Raw genomic sequence first — 16,690 nt, forward strand, 5'->3', positions numbered from 1 at the left:
AATCGAATTTGACAACTATGACAGCTTATTAAAAGTAGCAATCACCTCCAATCATTTCCTGGTCAAATCACACACTATAAAGTTTAAAGTTATCGTGTGTTGTAGTTTGGAAAGATGTCTGAATAGAGATCTGAATAACAAACTGTGGAGAACTTGTTTGTGTCGGGTTCTTTTGCTACTTACTCGATCAACGGACTGATCAGTAACGTTACTCTACTTGTGCGCTGATTTAAGCGGCGTGTTCCGATCAACGTTGCTAAAGGTGATGAAGAGTTTAGAAACCCTAGAATGATGGTGTTTTTACTGGAAAAAACGTGATACTTGAAAAAACATCCTTATATACGGCCCATATACAGTTATACGGCCCGTATACATTTGGTAACATCAAAAACCTCCCAAAATAAAAATCCATTGAACCGTATACGTTTTACAAATCGTATAAACATGTATACGGCTCGTATAACTATATACAGGCCGTATATAGTAAAATCAAAAAAACATTCTATGCGCATTTTCCTATTAAAAAACATTCTATACGGGCCGTATATTTGTATACGGCCCGTATACACTAGGGAATGTGAAAATAAGATATAGGGGGTATGGGAACAAGGGGAGCCTAAATTAAAAAACCCATTATCCTCATCAGACCACGCCTCCACAGCTAGGGGTGATCAAAACCGGATATCCGAAAATTCGGATATCCGAATTTCGGATACCAGATTTCACTATTCGGATACGGATTCGGATGTGAATCGGATATCCGAAAATCCAATTTTTTATTTAATTTTTATTTTTTTATTATTTTTTCATATTCGGAAACGGATATTTTGGATAGTTTCGGATATCCGAATATAAGTTTTCGGATATTTTTCAGATATTTTTCAGATATTTCGGATACTTTTCGGATATTTTCGGATATTTCGGATATTTTCGGATATTTTTGGATATTCGGATATCCGAAATATCCGAAAATTTTGAAAATCATTATCCGAATCCAAATCCGAAAAATTCGGATATCCAAAATTTCGAATATCTGTTTTTTTGGGTATTTCGAATTCGGATATCGAATATTTCGAATCGGATTTTCGAATACGGATACTTTTTAACACCTCTATCCACAGCCAATCCTCCTTGCCTCCTCCAACAAACAGTTTTTAATTGTTTTTTTTAAATTTCCAGACACCCCTTAGTTTAGTGCCAAATTTGAAAATTGATCAAAGTGTTAGGGCTAACATATATCGTGAAGTATAAACCCATTATCACCGCCGCTGGGTCTCGCCGCCGTAAGCACCGTACCATTCTCGCCGCTGTAACCCTAATTGATAACCAGTGTAGCAAAAGGCATCCATAGAATCATGAGGGTTAAAGTTATATCTCGTTCTGCCGATGAGTTTACTCGCGAGAGAAGTAATGATCTTCAGGTATGTTTTCGATAAGTATATATATTGTTGTTTAACCCTAATTTTAATTTTGACTGTGTTGTTGAATCAGAGGGTTTCTAGAAACTACGATCCGAACCTTCGTACGCAGGAGAAGGCGGTGGAATATGTCAGAGCTCTTAATGCTGCTAAGTTAGATAAGGTCATAATAATTTATATGATAGTTGTATGTATGTATGTATATTGATGTGCCGGCTTCATTTAGGTGTTTGCAAGGCCGTTTATTGGAGCTATGGATGGTCACGTAGATGCCATCTCGTGTATGGCCAAAAACCCTAGTCATTTGAAAGGGGTTTTTTCTGGCTCTATGGATGGAGGTATAGTGTTATGTTAGTTACTATAGTTTATTTATGCTTTTCTTTAATGTTTTATACTTATATGATCGTTTTTAGTGCACCGAAATTGTTCGTTGTGGCTAGTTTTACAACACTTGACAAATAGTTGACACTCTAGTCACCAACCATCCTTTGGTAGATCGCTATTTTATATGTCGAGTTAGACAAAACAATATATCAATTTTGTGGAATAGAAATATACACAGGCTCTTTCATGTATGAGCTACCACCTCTTAGTCAAAATACTATTTGAAACTAGTTTGAATTGGAACTATAAAGGGCCTTGACTTGAACCAAACCAACGATATGCGAATGGAGCTATCGGTTAGAGCTGTTGAAATGATTCTGGAATAATATTCATGCTTGTCAGGAAAATTTAGAGTTTATACCTGAATAAATGTTTTAATTTTTAAAGATGAAAAAACTTCTCATAGAAAGACCACGATTTAGGGTTTTAGTCTCTTCATATGTCAAAATTTTGAGTTTATATCCTAGTCATATGTAAAACGTTTTGAATTGATGGGGGACTGCGTCTTCTGATTGTTAAAAAGATTTTGCTTGTTTCTACTTCCCAAGTTCTCTCTTTCATAACTTTTTTAATGTTTGTATTTTTTTTGCAGATATTCGTCTATGGGATATTGCTTCAAGGTAATACCTTTTAATTGTTTTTTTTTTGAGCTTTTAGCATGTATGTATATGTGTGCGTATAAAGTACAGGACTATAGGGTTTTCAGGATTTGATATAATAAAAATATATAATAAAAAGGAAGTTTGGGTAAAAAAGTAGGAAGGAAGGAGAGCCTGAGAGGACAACACAAAGTTTAATTATAACTCATGTAGGCAGTAGAACTTTAAGAACTTTAAGCTATTGAAGTGAACGTCTTGATCAGCCTAAAGGTCTGAGCTGGTACTAGTCCCAAGTGTCTTGAGGGTTCTGTTCTATCTACTGCTGTGGTGTCTGCTATTCAGATTTCTGCTGCACAAACAGCGACACAATCTTCGGTTTCTTCATCTTCTGTGATCGCTGCCAAGCTTGGTTTTAAAAAGCGCGCCTTAGGCGCGCCTAGGCGCGAGGCGACCTCAGGCGCAAGGGCCATCGCTTTTACTTACCTAAGGCACATGTTGTACTGAAAGCGCTCGCTTTTTCCCGCTCTGGTCGTTTTTTCACAGGCGCTAGGCGTGCGCTTTCTTGTCACAGGCGAATCTTCAATGAAGTGGAGAGGCTGAACTCATGATATTAACGCATCTATGGAGGCGAATCTTCGATAAACATACGAAAATGTCCGAGGAAAGAGTGACGGGAGATAGAGAGATGAAAATTAGATGGGTGAGAGGCGGCTGTTTAGTATTTTAGGGATTAAAATATAGTAATCAAAAGGGGAAAAAGAGAGTGGTGGGTGTTTGGTTTAAAGGATAGAAACAGCAATAGGAAAGGAAATGTCCGAGATTTTAGGTTTAGAAAATTGGGTCTCAATTTATTAGTCATTTAATGTTATGGTTTTTATTGGTCAAAGTTTTTCTAATTTGTTTATTTTGTTTCTTTTCTTATTTCTTGAGTTTTATTTATAGTAGTTAGTTGTACATTAAGTGTACCATAGAGATTTTATGTTTTTTTATAAGTTATTTATATATGAACCACATATAAAGCTTGTTTTGTCTAAACTTTAGGTAAATCATGATAGAAATCTATGAGAAATATATAAAAAAGACGAAATAAATACTTTGCGCTTCGCGTGCGAAAAGCCCACCGCTTTTGCGCTCTGCGCTTTGATTTTAGACCTTGTTGCTTTTGTGCGCTTCACGCTTTTTAAACCAAGCTGCTAAGTTTGGAGCAAATTCTGCTGGTGGAGTTTGTGGTGAATCTTTAGATTCTAGTGATTAGGAAGAGGATGACAGTGAGTTTTTTGAAATTATGTTTTGGTGATACGTATATTCTCTTGAATAGGTTAAAGCATAGTTACCTAATTCGCGGTTCGCTCCGGTACGGGTACGCGGTTCGCGATTCGCTAGAGGTGACGTTTTCGGTACGGAGGGGGGTAGGTTCATTTTGGTACGAACCGGTACAGTGTGCCATGGAGTCCGGTTCCGTGTACACAAATTAATACAGAAATTATCAAATTCCAAAATTCAAATTACCAAACATAAACATTGAAGGTTAAATGTAAACTAGTAAAATTAGAGGGGTTAAATGTTGTAATAACTAAACTTATTTAAACCCTAAAAACCTAAAACATACGCAGCCGCTGTTTCTTCTTCCCCTTCTTCCTGGTTTCTGGCTGAAAACACTGGCGTCGGAAATCAGCTATGGATCGCTGGACCCAATCGATTTGGAATGTCCACCTTGTCTATTTGGTTCGCTGAACCGATCAATTTGGATCGCCGTACCTTCGTAATCAGGAACACCTTACGGACGCAACTCGGTTCGCCGGACCATGTTGTTCCGGTACGCTTACGATTTCCGATTGGTGATCCAATACGTGGATCGTGGCTACCCCAGCGATTTAGGTAACTATGGGTAAAGTTTCTGTTGTTATAGAACTTCCTGTTTGATATAGTTTATGTGTGATTTGAGAAGAATGTAGGTTAGTGATTTCGATGTAGAAGTCTGAAGAATGTCTATCATTTATTCAGTTAGAAGCAAAGTAATGGTTTTGAGAGTTTCAGAAATCAGTGGTTGCGTAGGTGGGAGATTAGAAAATGTAGTTTAGTTTTCGGTATCGCCGTCTGAATGTTGGTTTGAGCACAATTAGTCCGTCTGTGGGTTCATCATGCTATTTGATTTTACTTATATGCTCATTTATTTATTTGAGTATAAAACAAATTGAAGTTTTACCTAGTTTCAGTCAGTTATTGGCTATCCCGTTAAGGAAAACTGGCACACTAAGAATGAAAAAAAGGTGTATCTTTCGTGTTTCATATGGAGGTCAATAGACTTTTAAAAAGCACCGTTATATTGAAATCTTGTTCGTTCGTGTCTCTTTTACTTGTTTATACGTTCGAATTTTTTACTTATATGTTGATATTATATTCGCTTCACTGTAATTTACTGAACAATTATTATTTCAATTCCTTTGCTAGATTAGGCTATTTTCAATTGTTAATGTGCACCAAAAGTACAATGCTTCGCTTGATTCTTTAATGGCCGATGCTCAGTGATTCCATGATGTGGTGCCATACGCCTGAGTCAGCGACTGAACTCCTTCTGTATACGGTGGCTGCATCAGAAGGATCTTGGCCACCAAAATAAATAAAGCTATAAATGCTAATGATATGTATCTCTAGTTTTCTTCTTTTTTTTTTGATGCTATGAGCTCCTGATTTGCAACGGCTAGGTTTTATAAAGTGCCAGGCGCACTTAGGCGTTCGGGTCTCGGGAGCTGAGGCTTGCTGTTTGATTTTTTTGGCCCTTCTTGCATGCTATGAGCTCCTGATTTATGTTTTTTTTGTTTTTATTTTTTATTCTTTAAGTTTTTTTTTTTACTTTTTATTTTTTATGCTTTTAAATTTTATTTAATTCTTATATATATATTTCTTTACTTTTTTATATGTTTTCTGTTTTTTAATTTTTATACTTGTGTATATTTATATGTATTTCATTTTTTACATATTTTTATTATTTTTTATTTTTGTATCTTTATTTATATATTTGTATCTTGACCCGTGACCCAAACCCAACTAACCTGCCCACTTTGCCAGGCCTAATACTTAGCGTTAATGCTACTTTTATGTATTGTGAAGTGTCAGAACTTAGAATAAGTGTTTGGTCTTTGCTTATGGAGTGCCGGCTGACTATACTAGGAGACTGGTAACACATGAATGCAAAAAACCAAAGCTGTTGAGAAATGCGTCTCACATGTCTTATGTTGTGACGAGTTAAAAAAATGAGTATTTTCATTTGGTAAATGGGTTCAACCTTTTGAACTCTTAACACTTTGTGGGTGCGTATTTATATATGTGTGTATATATAGGCTGATGATTTCTGTTAACTAACATATATGCATACTGGCCATTTTTTTTGTATTCTGATGCAGAAAAACAGTATGTCAATATCCTGGTCACCAAGGTGCTGTACGTGGTTTGTCGGTATCTACAGATGGACGTATACTTGTGTCATGTGGAAGTGATTGCACGTAAGACCAACCCCTTTTCTTTTAAGACTTAGTAATGGAGTAGTTTATTATTATTCCCCTATGTGAACTTTGTGTGTTTAACGGGCATGCTTTGCCCTCGCGTTGTGACTACGTAATAAGTCATATCTATATTTTTAAAGTCGCAAAGTTGTTGTTTAGACTTTTTTGGTTTATTTAGTTTGTGATTCTGTAAGGTTTTAAGCTGGGTAAGAATCTCTTTTGAACAGTAATTAAGCGATTAAACGGTGGAAGAAGGCTTAAAAATGACTTTTTTTTTTCCTGCACACATATACGTAAAATTGACATTTGAATCTTTAATTGATTGAACCAGTGTTAGATTGTGGAGGGTTCCTCTTGCAAGTGGCATCGAGTCAGATGACTCATCTGATAGCTCAGACAAGGTCAGTAGTTTCTTGATTATTGATCAACTGATTTCTCATTCCAACACATCTGTACAATTTTGCTTTCTTTGAATACAGACACTGGCATCCTATGTTTGGAAGAATGCTTTCTGGTAAGTTTACTTGTTTTTTGGGGATTTTGATCGTAAAATTAACTTGTTTTAACCGTGGTTTAAAAAACGCTTGAGGCGCGTCTCGAGGCGGACCGGGTGATAAATTGTACATGAGGCGGCACCTCAGTGGTACGGGGTGGAACGGTAAATTGGAGGTGTACGTTTTTTAGGCGAAAAATTAGGGCTTTTTAGGCGGGATAAAGAGTTTTTAGCATAAGTAGCGACGAATGATGCTTGTAGCTATACACAATCAAGAAAAATAGGGTAGAACATAGATGGAGACGTACCTTATAGCGATGAATGACCAAGAAAAATTAGGGTAGAAGTAGAACAAAGGAGTTGATGCCGACGAGAAAAGAGTGGTGATGTAACTCTTTTAGGTTTATTGAAGAAACATCCCCTTTATTAAACCCATTTACAAAAACTTACATTAAGACCCTTAAACATTGAACTTTTATCATATTCAACCCAAAATTATTCTCACAAGTCTATTTGCATTAGGAAAGTTCTGTGTTTTATGTTTGGTATTTTATTTTTATAAGATACATATTTTTTTTATTTTTAATTCCGCCTCGGGCTTACACTTCGAGGCTTACGCCTCATGAGGCGAAGGGAAAACTCCCCGAGGTTCGATTCCGTTTTAATCTTGGTTTTAACCATAGTTATTGAAGGCGAGAAGCGCACTCTAGGCGCATAGGCTCCGATTAGGGCCTAGGCGATAGGCGCAATAAAAGCGTGGGCCCGAGAAAAAAAAGCGCACTTAAATAAAAAAATTTAAAAGTTCATTAAGGGAATAAAGTATTCAAAACCAAAACAATAATGTTCATACTAGCACTTAAAAAGTCTCAGATAACAACAACAACAACCATACCCAGTAAATCCCACAAATAGCAAAGCTACTCATAGGGGTTGGGGAGGGTGGGATTTAGACAGACCTTGCTTCGATCCCTAGGGATAGAGAGGCTGCTTCCAGAAGAGACCCTCGGCTCCAAAACGAATAGCAAACCAACACATCAAGTCCAAGAATATAGAAAAATAGAAAAATAGACTATAGAAAAAAGAAGTCACCTATACGAAGAAAGTGATCAGAGTGACACAGTATAATGTAAATCATGTATAATAGCATACAAAATACTTAAAACCAAAATGTTCATAGCACTTAAAAAGTATCAGATAACAAAATACTTAAAACCAAAATGCTCAAACTCGAAAACAAAAGGTTCACTAAAGTAATAACGAGTAAAACTTGAAAGCCAAAAGAACTGAATAATCTTGATAACACGAACTGAATAATTTTGATAATTCGAACTGAATAATGATAATTCGAACTGAAAAATGTGATAATAAACTGATATCATTTGTTTAAACTTAAAGCCCTATAAATACTGTAGAAAAAGTGGAAATTACCAATTAAAATAATAAAAAGCATAAATCATTAGTTACGCATGGGAAGAATTAAGCTGCACTATTATTACTTGGGAACTATAAGCGCAGTAAATGCGAATCGCCCAGAAAAAGCGCCTAGTCCTCACTAAGCGCATGGGGCGTTTTCCCTTCGCTTCACTAGGCGTAAGCCGCGAGACGATCTGAGGCGGAATTAAAAATTATATGTCTTATAAAAAATAACACGGTCTAAAAACGGGTCGGTGTGCGCATATAATGTATATATGTGTGGGCCCTCGGGGGGGGGGGTGAAATTGCACCAATTTTAATGTTATTTTACATTTTTACTAGTTCCGTGAAAATAATGTTAAAAGCGGCGGGCGGTTAATCATGCATCATATGGTGGAGGTGATAGCCAAAAGACAAGGAGTTACATGCACTAATCGGCCTTTGTCCCGATTGCCAAGTGTTATGTGCCTTATGTCCAAGGCTTGATTCAAAACTACTCAGGTCTCACTGGAAGCAGCCTCTCTATTCCTACAGCTTTGCTATTGGTGGGATTTACCGAGTATCAAGGGCGTAGCTTTCAAGGGGCTGGAAGGGGCGCCCGACCCCCCGAACTTTTCGCTCAGTAGTGTTATGTATGTACGTTTCGTGTAGAATTTTTTAGGGATATACTTTTTTGACCCCCCGGTTTTATAAAAAAAATACTTATATAGAGTTTTTAGGTTCGGTGACTTCCGACCCCCTGGTGGAAATTTTCAAGCTTCGCCACTACCGAGTATGATGATGATGTCTTATAAGAGGCAGTGCCTCGCTGCTTGTTTTTATACCTACGCCTCAGTGGTACGATGCGGACGTTTCGTGTCGAGGCTGAACGGTAATTAAGAGGCGTACGTGTCTTTTTTGGCGGAAGAAATTGGGGTTTTTAGGGCGATTCTGAAAGAGGCAGGACGAAAGACAGAAGATTAAAGATGGAGACGTACCTGGCTTATAGCGATGAGTGACCAAGAAAAATTAGAGTTTCAGGAATGGAGACGATGATGGTGGCGAGGCGTAACTCTTTTAGGGTTACTGAAGAACATGGTGGCCCCTTTATTCATTCTATTTACAAACACTTACACTAGGAACCTTAAACATTTAACTTTTATCATATTTAACCCAAAACTATTCACAAGTCTATTTACATTAGGAAAGTTATGTAATTTAAGTTTAGTATTTTAGTTTTATAAGACCAAGGTTTAAAAAACGGAAACGAGTTTCGAGCCGTTTTCCTTCGCCTCACGAGGCGTAAGTATCGAGGCGAGACGAGGCGTAAGGCCGAGACGGTATTAATAAATAAATAAATATAACATCAAAAAAAGAGTTTTCTCATCAAATTTCATTAGATTCAATAGTTAAAACATAAAAAAGATTCAACACATTTAAACAGATTATCATACACATTTAACAGCACATTCTGTACAGATTTAACAACATAGGATTGCAGGAACATCAAGTATTATAAATCAAATATTATCTAAACGAATAAACTGAATACATAATATAGGATTACAGAAACAGCATGTGTTATACAGTAAACATACAGAATACAGGATTATACAGCAAGTATTATTAACAGCCGCAAAATCGGAATCATTAGCAGCAGCAATAATCGGAATCATTAACATCAGAATCAGATTAAAACAAGAACGGCAAGAATAATCGGAATCATTAACATCAGAATTAGATTAAAACAAGAACAGCAACAATAATCGGAATCATTAACATCAGAATCAGATTAAAACAAGACCAGCAGCAATAATTGGAATCATTGACATCAGAATCAGATTAAAACAAGAACAGCAGCAATAATCGGAAGTTCGGAATCATTAACAGCAGCAAGTATTATTAACAGCAGAAAAAAACATTAACAGCAGCAATATTTATTCATGATCGATTAAACAAAGCATTGAGAATGAATTAACAATCATCAAAAGCAGCCATAACAGAATCAATTAACAGCAGCAAGTATCATTAAAATCAGCCATAAATCAACTAACAATCATCATCAATTATTAAGAATGATTGATTAAACAAAGCATTAAAGAAAACTTACCTGTATTGAAGATTGAAGAAGAATCACGATTTCAAGATTGAAGATGGGATCACGATTTCAAGATTGCAGATGGGATTTTGTGTTTTTGGATGTAGATACTGATTAACCCTATAAAGATATTTAAAGAAACAAAAAAAAGTCGCTGTAGTTTTATTATTGCCGCCAATAAGTTTGGCACCTAAAAAAACCCTAATCTATCCCGCCTAAAACATACACGTACGCCTCAACAAAATAGTTCCGCCTCGAAACGAAACGTGCGCCTCACACCACTGAGGCATACGTATAATATGTGTCCCTGAATCGCTGCCTCATATACGATTTTGCTCCGTTCCGCCTCGAGGCGCGCCTCAGTGACGCCTCGCCCGTTTTTTTAAACCATGTCGATGTCTTGCCGTTCTGCCTCGAGGCGCGCCTCAAAACGGACGCCTTGAGCGCTTTTTTAAACCATGTTTATATGTTTTAATTACATTGAATTTATTCTTTTAAATAATTATAAGTTGCTCAAGCATTACTTTTTGAGCTTTAAGGGTGTTACATTTGGACTTGTTCAATTCGTTTCTTTTTAAACCTAGTTCTTTTGTTTTACTTTTTTGAGATAAAACACAACTTCGAATTGACCCTTCTATAATGTGAAATTGCCACCGTAAATTGTGATCACCTTAATAAACTAATTATGTTGACTATGGCTTCTCATTTTCCAGGGCTGTGGACCATCAGTGGGAAGGTAATTTATTTGCGACAGCTGGTGGTAGTCAAGTTGATATATGGGATCACAATAGGTAATGGTCTGGACTTTGTTTAGACGTTTAATACAAGATTTATAAATGTATTGATTATCCTGCACATATAGATCACAGCCAGTCAACAGTTTCGGATGGGGAAATGACACAGTTATTTCAGTTCGTTTTAATCCTGGGGAGCCAAATGTCTTGGCAACATCTAGCAGGTATGACTTTTACACCACACACATGCATTTGGGTCAGCCCGAACACGGCCCTTTAACCCGTTTTTTAAATGAGTTATACAAGCTGACGAGTTATAAGCTGGTTATTGATAACGTGTTTAATGTTGAGTAAATCGAGCCGGGGTCTCACTGGAAGCAACCTCTCTATTCCTACGGGGTAGAGGTAAGGCTGTCTACATCTTACCCTTCTCAGACCTTACCTTAGCTTTGCTATTGGTGGGATTTACCGAGTATGATGATGATGTTTAATGTTGAGTATGAGTGTGACAAGTAATATGGTGTGCGAACACTAACAATAATCTGAATGGAAAACGGGAAAAAAACAAAAACAAAAACAAAAATATAAGAGTTTTTTTTCTAAATACTTAAACAGGTTTACGGGTCAACCCGAACTGACCCGTTTTTAGACGGTGTTAGTTAACCCAAACCTATTTTTTTCGTGTCAGGTTTCGGGTTGACTCAAGAATTGCCACTCCTAAATATTTCATGGTGGATGTCAGTTGAAATGTATTTGGCATCGCCAACTGAATTTTTCATGTATTCATTTTTATGCTATTATAGTTCTCCCAACTTTTTCCCCTCTTCAAGACTTCTTTATTTGTTGTAGCGATCGGAGCATAGCAATTTATGACCTTCGAACATCATCAGCAGCAATAAAAGTTACCATGACGGTATGTATGCAATATGTCATCTTAACTTCTCAATATTGTTTTCCTCTTTGATACACTCCAAATGTTAATTACTAGGCTTGGTGTTTGTTCATCATCAATATTAGAAGAATAGAACAACAATTGAAAAAGAATGGCTTACATCGACTATCATAATTATAAATGTTATAATTTTTGAGTGAGGTGATCGATAGTTTGTCTCAAGCTTTCTGAACTTAGTGTTAGTTTAATATTCTCATTTCAATTAATATAATGTTACTTTTAGTTGTAAAACATGCATTAATGTTGGAGTGTGCTTTTTCATTAGGTTAAAACTCGGTTTACTTTTTTTTTTTTTTTTTTTTTTGTGCAGACAAAAACCAATTCTATAGCTTGGAATCCAATGGAGCCCATGAACTTCACCGCTGCAAATGAAAATTGTAACTGTTACAGCTATGATGCAAGAAAATTGCCAGAAGCCAAGTGCGTACACAAAGATCACGTGTCGGCAGTGTAAGAAAGATAACAAACTCCTTGATTCGGATAGGGAGGGATCATGTGAATTAATAATACTAATAGTAGTTGTGTGTGAACTTTGCAGTATGGATATTGATTACTCACCAACAGGCCGTGAATTTGTAACTGGATCTTATGACAGAACTGTAAGTTAGTTATTTTTGGTCACTGCTTTAGTGACGAAGCATTCCTCCTGCTCAATACTTTATTGGGCTTTTGCAGGTGAGGATCTTTCAGTATAATGGTGGACATAGCAGGGAAATCTATCACACTAAGAGAATGCAAAGGTTTGTCTCCTTGATATTTTAGTTTGTTTTGTTTTGTGGGCCCAAGCATACTTCGTATCAATGTATAGTTTGTTAGTTTGTTTTGTGGGCCCAAGCGTACTCCGTATCAATGTTTTATTCATATAGCTTGGGCATTGACCATCTTTCATTTGTGAACGCAGGGTTTTCTGTGTTAAGTTCAGTTGTGATGCAAGTTATGTTATCTCGGGTAGTGATGATACCAATCTTCGACTTTGGAAGGCTAAAGCATCCGAGCAACTGGGTGTTGTAAGTTTTATTTTGTTATTTTTTTTTCTGTTCAGTTGCTAATTTCTATAAAAAGCTTATTAAGCCATTGATGTGATTGAGCCTTCAAACACTTTTCTATTTAATAGAGTTGTCATGGTGTTGAGGTGGTAAAATAGATGGGTCTGGCTGTTATGGTTATCGGTTAATAATGTAGTTTTTTATATATGATTTGCCTCAAAACTGTCCCCAATATGGTTATTATATTATTTCAGTTATGTTATAACCTGTTTTTCTTGTATGAAATGATTTTGGAGGTTCTATTCATTTAAGTAGTTAATGCGGTAAAATATCGGATATCAGTCAAGGGCCGATATTTGAGATATCGGTTATCGCGGTGGGATATCAGTAATTTTAATATCATGCTAAATTTATATATATAGCAATTTAGCACTAACAATTCATTATACTCTCCTACCGTTAACAAATTAACCTTTTGCAACTTGCAAAACACTAACAATTGTAGTAAGTAGGAAGTTACTAAGACTTAAAACACATAACATTTAACAATAACAACTCACAATTAAGACTTAAAACACTAATAGCAGCATTAAGAAGAAAGACAGGTGGTAGAACTAAGAAGACATGTATTGATATCGGGAAAATCAGTGATATGTCGGTCCAATATCGGTCAAATATCGGTCAATATCACTATATTATCGGAACCGATATTATGACCGATATTTTGTACCGATATCTCGGCAGGGACCGATAACCGACATATCAGTGATATATCGGTTGATATATGGGGATATTAACTACATAGCTATTCATTGGGAAAACAATTTGTTTGACTCTGGACGTGTACCTGTTTGACCACTTTCTTTTTTAGCTATTACCTATTTAACAGATAAGATCTTATTGGATCGACATAGTTTTGTTGTGGTGCTAATGGTGCTGTATGCAGATTCTACCACGAGAACGTAAGAAGCATGAGTATATGGAGGCTGTGAAGAATCGTTACAAGCACCTTCCTGAGGTCAAACGTATATTGAGGTATTAAAACAACCTAATGATTGATTTCTGCTACAGACCTAAAACCACTGGGTTGGGTAAAGGGTCAAAGTTTGAATATAACTAATTTCTGTAAAATTATTATTATTATTATTATTATTATTATTATTATTATTATTGTTATTATTATTATTAATTTTATTTTTATTTTTATTTTTATTTTTATTTTAAATTTTTATTTCAGTAATAGTATAATAATCTCTGATTTCTTCCGTTTTGATGTTGATGCAGGCATAGACACTTACCGAAACCAATATACAAGGCCGGTTTGCTAAGACGTACAATGGCTGATGCAGAGAAGAGGAAGGAAGATAGAAGGAGAGCGCACAGTGCCCCAGGTAGCATGCCAAGGAAGTCCATACGTAAAAACAAAATTATTCAAGTAATCGAATGACCCTCGCGCTTCGTCATATGTTTCTCTCAATTACCTTAATCTTTTAATGTCAATGTTCAAAATTAAACCAACACAAATTTTGTTATTTTATCGGTATCTCATATCGCTAAACACAAATTTTGTATTTTATCAGTGATTTGTGTTTTGGTACTCAAGTATTATTTAATGATAGATGTTTAAACATGTTAAATTCAAAATGCATATAGAATATGCTATAACACAAAGTTAAGACGCCTATTTCAATTTATTACAATAAAGTAAGATTTCAATTAAAGAACCATCTGTTCCACACACCTTCACTTGGGTGGTGTTTGTTTTTTCTGCGGGAAAAGGTCTGCCAGTCGCGGACCACATCTGCAGAGATCTGTAGGAGAAGAGGTGGACCAAATGTCTGTAGTCTGTAAGGAGAAGAGGGTTTGTTTTTTTTATTCTACAAAAAGATCTCAACACACACAAACACACACTTTACACACACATCTGTCTGATCTCTCTCTCCCTCCCTTTACCACCACAACCACCGTCCACCTCCACCACCACAACCAACCACCACCACTTCAGCCACCACCCAACCGAAACCCTAATTTCACCACAACCAAGCACCACCACTTCAGCCGCCGTCAACCACCTCCACCAAAACCCTAATTTCACCATCTTCAAACCTAGTCGATTTGGGGGTTTCTGAATAGAGAGAGAGAGAGAGAGAGATCGAGGGAGGAGAGAGACCCAGAGAGAGAGAGAGACGGCGGTGTATACGGCGGCAGTGGTGGTGCGGCTGTGTCGGTTATGGCGGTGGTTGTGGTTCCTGTGACAACGGCGGTGATGATGATGATCGATGAAGATGTTGATGAGATGATGATGATGATCGATGAAGATGATGACGGTGATGTTCGATGATGATGATGATGATAACAGATGATGACGGCGATTTTGATGGTGGAGGTGTCTGGTGGGGGAGATGGGTGAACGTGGGGGTGGCGGTGGTGGCGGAGATGTGGTGGTGGAGGTGGTGGCGGGGATGTGGGGGTGGAAGTGTGGAAGAAGAGGTAAAGGTCTATGCCAAGAAGACTTGGGTCAATGTCTGTGTCAAGAAGAGGTCTCGCAGACCTTTTTTAATGAAAGGTCTGCGAGAAAACAAACAAGCTGCAGACATGAAACGTCTGCGCGCGTCTGCGCGACGCAGACATAAGTGGCCAGAAGTGCTTCTGGCCAAAAAACAAACACCACCTTGGTCTATCTAACTCGAGAGATGGACCAAGAGAGCAAAGTCATTTCTGTGATGTTTGAGATAAAAACAAACCCTGAGGAAACAAGTGATTGCTCAAAACAAAAACCAACCCTGTAACAAACTATGATGTGTTATTGTTTACATACTCTGTGAACATTCCCAATAACGTTGGCAATGTAAGCACTTCTAAACAAGAGATTTATGTCAATTCAATAAATATAGAGTTCGTTGGAAGCTTTTAAAGCTCTTTTGAGGCATTTATGAACTAGATATGAATATTCACGATTTGTGATCCACAAAACCATTAGGTACATCTTAGTGTTAGTGATATATATATCAGATTTCCCAATACGGACTAGATGATGACGTGTAATATATATTACAGATAGTCAGAAATGAATATTGTATGCTTTCTATTTTCAATGTAGTTAGATGTATAAATATTCCCACTAAGGGGTGGGGTGGTGATTACTGATCACTCACTCATCACTCATAATATCCAATCAAGTTCCGTTATTTCACCAATCATTATTTCATCACTCACAACCCTTTTTAGTGGAAATGGTCATCACTAGTGATGGAATTCCATCACTCACAACCTTTTTTTATTTTTTTTTTTAAAAATTATAAATTAACAATAAAACACTAAAATTATAAATTATAAATTTCATTTAAATAAAACCTAAATTACATACTAAAATAACAAAAAAAAAAAAAAAACTAAACATTGGAAATAAAAAAAACCTAAAAAGACCGACTTAAACGGATGGCATCTCCCACCCCAACCTTTCGCAAATCTCGTGTTTTTGTTGAATTACGACCGACTTAAACGGTTCGTCGAGATTGTTGTGCGGCTCTAACAAGATTTTTAAATCATTTTGTTTTGCGTTCAAGTGTCGCATATACACCTCCTCGCGTTGAAGTTTTGCCGTCACAAGTTTTTCTCTTCTTTCTTTGGATTCAGTTATTTCCGCCAATTTAGCCTCTTTGATTTCGAAGATCGACTCCACCACCGCTTCCTTTCCTTTATTTGACGAATCACCACTTTTCTTGCGGCGCGGCCTTGTAGGTGTATCTTCTTGAATGGGTTCATCAACAGGTTGATTGGGTTCGTCAACGGGGTCCTCGTTAAAATTCATTTGGGGCAAGTTATCCGACGCGGAAGTCCTTTAGTTCCCTGACTCGGAGGTCTTTGATCTTTTGGGACCTCCTCTTTTTTTTGGAGCCGTCGGCCCATCTATGTCGACCAAATCAACTGGTACCCACTTCGGGTGACGGCTCGCAACCTGCCATGCCGCCACGTGTGGAAAACTCCTCTTTTTGTATAATCGGCAATACTCATCGGTTGCGGTTTGCATGATAGTCGCCTCGCTCGCTCCACTTTGTGGAGTTCGGTTCTACAAAAAAACAAAAAAAATATTCAAAACTGTTTTTCTGTTAAAAAAAAACTATTTTCTGT

At 36.9% G+C, this 16,690-nt stretch overlaps 1 protein-coding gene across 1 annotated transcript; it reads left to right on the forward strand.

Moving 5' to 3' along the window:
- The first annotated feature begins 1,171 nt into the window (after window positions 1-1,171).
- On the forward strand, window positions 1,172-14,196 carry LOC110940493 (DDB1- and CUL4-associated factor 13). Its single transcript, XM_022182027.2, has 16 exons — window positions 1,172-1,421; window positions 1,492-1,581; window positions 1,645-1,756; window positions 2,395-2,422; window positions 5,806-5,904; window positions 6,236-6,305; window positions 6,384-6,418; window positions 10,601-10,678; window positions 10,750-10,845; window positions 11,471-11,534; window positions 11,884-12,023; window positions 12,112-12,172; window positions 12,249-12,313; window positions 12,475-12,580; window positions 13,506-13,594; window positions 13,844-14,196. Exons 1-16 carry the CDS (start codon window positions 1,356-1,358, stop codon window positions 14,004-14,006), a joined length of 1,362 nt encoding a protein of 453 aa, XP_022037719.1. The 5' UTR covers window positions 1,172-1,355; the 3' UTR covers window positions 14,007-14,196.
- Window positions 14,197-16,690: the final 2,494 nt, after the last annotated feature.

Source organism: Helianthus annuus, chromosome 5 (genome assembly GCF_002127325.2).
Source record: "Helianthus annuus cultivar XRQ/B chromosome 5, HanXRQr2.0-SUNRISE, whole genome shotgun sequence".
Taxonomy (NCBI): domain Eukaryota; kingdom Viridiplantae; phylum Streptophyta; class Magnoliopsida; order Asterales; family Asteraceae; genus Helianthus; species Helianthus annuus.

Bases quoted from the DNA above. Each gene is read 5' to 3' on its own strand.
- LOC110940493 (XM_022182027.2), top strand. From the start codon at position 1,356: ATGAGGGTTAAAGTTATATCTCGTTCTGCCGATGAGTTTACTCGCGAG. The intron at 1,757-2,394 runs GTATAGTGTTAT...TTTTTTTTGCAG, and splicing joins TTCTGGCTCTATGGATGGAG to ATATTCGTCTATGGGATATT. The intron at 11,535-11,883 runs GTATGTATGCAA...TTTTTTGTGCAG, and splicing joins CAATAAAAGTTACCATGACG to ACAAAAACCAATTCTATAGC.